This window comes from Rattus norvegicus, chromosome 17, assembly GCF_021556685.1.
Source record: "Rattus norvegicus strain SHRSP/BbbUtx chromosome 17, alternate assembly SHRSP_T2T, whole genome shotgun sequence".
Taxonomy (NCBI): Eukaryota; Metazoa; Chordata; class Mammalia; order Rodentia; family Muridae; genus Rattus; species Rattus norvegicus.
In genome coordinates this window covers 61,090,736-61,093,922 of record NC_141550.1, presented here as the reverse complement: position 1 = coordinate 61,093,922, position 3,187 = coordinate 61,090,736, and the positions used below count along the sequence as shown (strand labels likewise).

Sequence of the window (3,187 nt, the reverse complement as noted above, 5' to 3'; positions counted from 1 at the left end):
CAGCCCCAACGACCTGTATGTCTAGCACCACTCTCAGGCACAGACCTGATCTCTGTCTAAGCAGTCACTTTCACCTCCCATCCTCCAAGATGGTCTCTCTCCATGGAACCTCTCACAGGAGCAGTGTGGTCTCCTTGGTAGACTGTTTATGCCCAGTACAAGCCTGCTGAGTGGACACCATAACCACAAGTAATCAACAAAAAAGGAGTACTAACAATTTATTAAAACAAATACTTAAAATAAAAACAACAAAAAAAGAACCACAGAAGTAAAAAGGCCATTTCTCAGGGGGAGGTGAGGGCTGGCTGTGGGGTAAGGGAAGTTGCTATATTGAAATCGGGGAATGGTTCTGCCAGTACGTCAGACAGGTGCTGTCTGCAGAGCAGATATAAGAGACCCCTCAGGTGATAATGACAGGGTCATTCTCTAAGGAGATAGGACAAGGTCGAGAAGGGGAGAAGATGCAAGAAGGACATTGTGTCGGCTGACACGGTGAGACACAGGTTCCACAGCTGCTAGCCCGTATGCTGGCTGGGCTGCTGCTGTCCCATCTAGTCCCAAGAGATGACCTTTATGGTGGATTCTAGGGTCTCTGTCTCTTGCAGATAAGCTGGTTCTGGCTGCACGTTCCCTGACGGAAACCACGCTTCCATCTCTAAATCTCCAGAGGTGTAGCTCCTCACTTCTACAGATGAAGACAAATCTGCAGCCGATTCAGTCTTGTAGAGAAAGGTAACGGGCAGTGAAACTGCAAGAGACAAGATCCCCAAGATGAGACTTCCTCTCAGCCTTTCCAAAGACAGAGGAGACCATGTCTGCTGGGGATCTCAACTCTGTCCTACAAAAGGTCCTGTGCCCAGATCAGGGTCAAGTGACAGCTTCTGCAAACAGGAGCCCGTCAGCCACAGCACAGCAAGTACAGAACCTCACACACAGGGTCTCAAACACCTACCTGAGTCTTCACCTTTTCCCTCTGACTCATTGGACTCTTGCCGCAACTCCTTGAGGAGCATATGGACACGGACATTCAGATCGGAGGAGGGCATGTTCACAGTCAAGTAGGTCTTCAACTTTTTCAGAATGGTCTGACTAAACTCCTCAGGGTATTGGTCTATCCATGTGTCCAGGAAGCAACAGAGAGTGCTGGGGAGAGGGGATGCACAACAGGCTATGAGCAGGCCTTTCCTTCTACAACCCTCCCATGGCTTCTGCCTACAGGAAGGACTGCAAGGAAGAGATCCAGCCCTATGCAGATGAGAACGGTGGGCAGAGCTGTGAGGTCCTAGTGAGCAAGGAACCTCACACACCTCACTGTCAACCTCTAGTGGAGAACAGCTGAACAAGCCTCCTGGCATGAGCTGGTATGTGCGTAGAGTCTCACAGCAGCACTTGAGGCCCCTGGCTTCCCCATCTCACCACTGGGAAGAACCATGCCCATGCAATTCTCATCCCGCAGGCACTGCTTGGACCACGTTATGGTACTAGAACCCAGGAGAAGAACCAGACCAAAACATTGGCCATCCTTACCCTAGGAACCCAAATGCCCCACACCGGAGACCCAAATCCTTCCTCTTTCTACAAAGCCCACTTGCCTCTTTATGTGTTTATCCTCTTCACAATCCAGGTAGAAGTAGGCAAACCTAGAGGAGACCAGAACTCATGTCACCTGTAAAATCCCAGGTCCCCACCTAAAAGACATCACGGGCAGGTGGCTACCTAGATAAGAATCAAAATTCAGAATGTGGAAGTTCTGTCTGCTCTCAGAATTATTAGTTCAGCTACATACAGTAGGTGCTTCAAAGATGCTTGTGCAGTGGGGGAACACATCTCTATTCTGACGTCTCAGTGATCACAGGTCTCTCAGATTTCCCTCCATAGGTCTCTAATCTGGACACATCTATATTGGGTATTTCTATAGGAATTGTGGAACATTCTTTACAAATGGGAAGAGTGCTTCCACCAAGGCCTCAGAAATAGTGGGCAAAAGATAAAGAGCTTCAGTAAGGCACAGAGGACAGCTACATTCATTAGTCTCAGCTTGGCCAGCAAACCCCTTTGGGCTAAGTCTGGGAGAAGCATTTTTTGAATTGATGCTGCTGCGGCCTGACAATACTCTAGTCAAGGAGTAGACAGAGTGCTTCTCAGAACACACAAGAGGGCTTGAGACCTCTGGTCTCCGAGGTTGGCACTCACCTCTTCAACAGCAGATCCAGCGCATGCTGTGTGGTGGTGAACTGTTGGTAAGTGTACAGGAAGGCAGGGACAAAGGAGGGGTCCCCATCCTGCAGAGATGACACCAGTCGATTCACCAGATTTTCCACCATGTCTGCACTGATGCGGGACTCTCTACAGGGCTCCGTCACGACCTTTGGGGCACACTCATGCTCACCCTGAGGAGACATCATGATGGATGGTTCAGACAAGCACAGGTTTCTAAAACATTCTCATTGGTTATTATCATTACAAGTCTTCTTCAATAGTAACACCCTGAGCAAAACTAGTAAAACCTCTAAGAGTTCAGAGAGGTTACCTCGTTTGCGTAGTCCTGGCCCTGGTTGTCCTGGGTCAAGTCTGTATCCTTCTGGGCAAATGGCCAGAGACAGTGTAGGCAAGAAAGAATCATGAATTTCAAGGTCCCTACCTGACCTTCATTTTTATCTTTCCTCAGGCCTGAGCCTTCAGTAGTCCAAGGACAACAAGAGAACATCCTGCTCTCTCTAAGCTCTTGGACAAGTGAGCCTGCTGGGCTGTGTGTAAGCAGTTGGCTGCCTGGTCATCAGGATTTTGCTTTGTTGGGTCATAGTGAAGGAAGTGAGGTCATTTCCTGGGGGTCCCTTTACTGTCCCCTCTTCACACAGGACTTTCCCTAAATGTTTCTAGGTCCCTTCCCATTCCTCAGGTACACACTTAGACACAGTTACATAGGTGTGTCCCATTCCACTGCTCCAAGGGATGTCTGGGTACAGACAACACCTCAGCTTTGCAATCTGAGTCCTTACACTTGAATGACATCTCTATCCCTACACCTAAACTTAGCTCTGCACACCCAGGCCCACCTTAAACCCTAGCCATGTTGCCTTCTTCCATGCTACCCTGTGTGCTCCCTGTGTGAAATGCAAGTACACATACACACTTGTACCAGCCCTCAGCCACATAATGTCCGTGTTCTTGCATGGGAATTGTCTTT

At 48.9% G+C, this 3,187-nt stretch overlaps 1 protein-coding gene across 2 annotated transcripts; it reads right to left on the bottom strand.

Annotated features, from left to right (window-relative positions):
• Positions 1–205: 205 nt before the first annotated feature.
• Positions 206–2,773, bottom strand: LOC120097863 (ral guanine nucleotide dissociation stimulator-like). 2 transcript variants are annotated; one of them, XM_087591717.1, is made up of 5 exons: positions 2,531–2,773; positions 2,194–2,390; positions 1,593–1,640; positions 953–1,143; positions 206–748 (listed from the first exon to the last, which is right to left on the bottom strand). In XM_087591717.1, the coding sequence occupies exons 1-5, from the start codon at positions 2,705–2,707 to the stop codon at positions 552–554; spliced, it is 810 nt and encodes a 269-aa protein (XP_087447843.1). In that variant the 5' UTR covers positions 2,708–2,773; the 3' UTR covers positions 206–551. The 2 variants fall into 2 exon arrangements, with proteins under 2 accessions (XP_087447843.1, XP_087447844.1); XM_087591718.1 differs by having other exon boundaries at positions 2,642–2,773.
• Between the last annotated feature and the right edge of the window lie 414 nt (positions 2,774–3,187).

Coding starts and splice junctions, on each gene's coding strand:
- LOC120097863 (XM_087591717.1), bottom strand. CDS start 2,707: ATGTTCTCTTGTTGTCCTTGGACTACTGAAGGCTCAGGCCTGAGGAAA. Junction 2,391..2,530: donor GCCAGGACTACGCAAACGAG/GTAACCTCTCTG, acceptor ATGTCTCCTCAG/GGTGAGCATGAGTGTGCCCC. Junction 1,641..2,193: donor CTGGATCTGCTGTTGAAGAG/GTGAGTGCCAAC, acceptor GGTCTCCTCTAG/GTTTGCCTACTTCTACCTGG.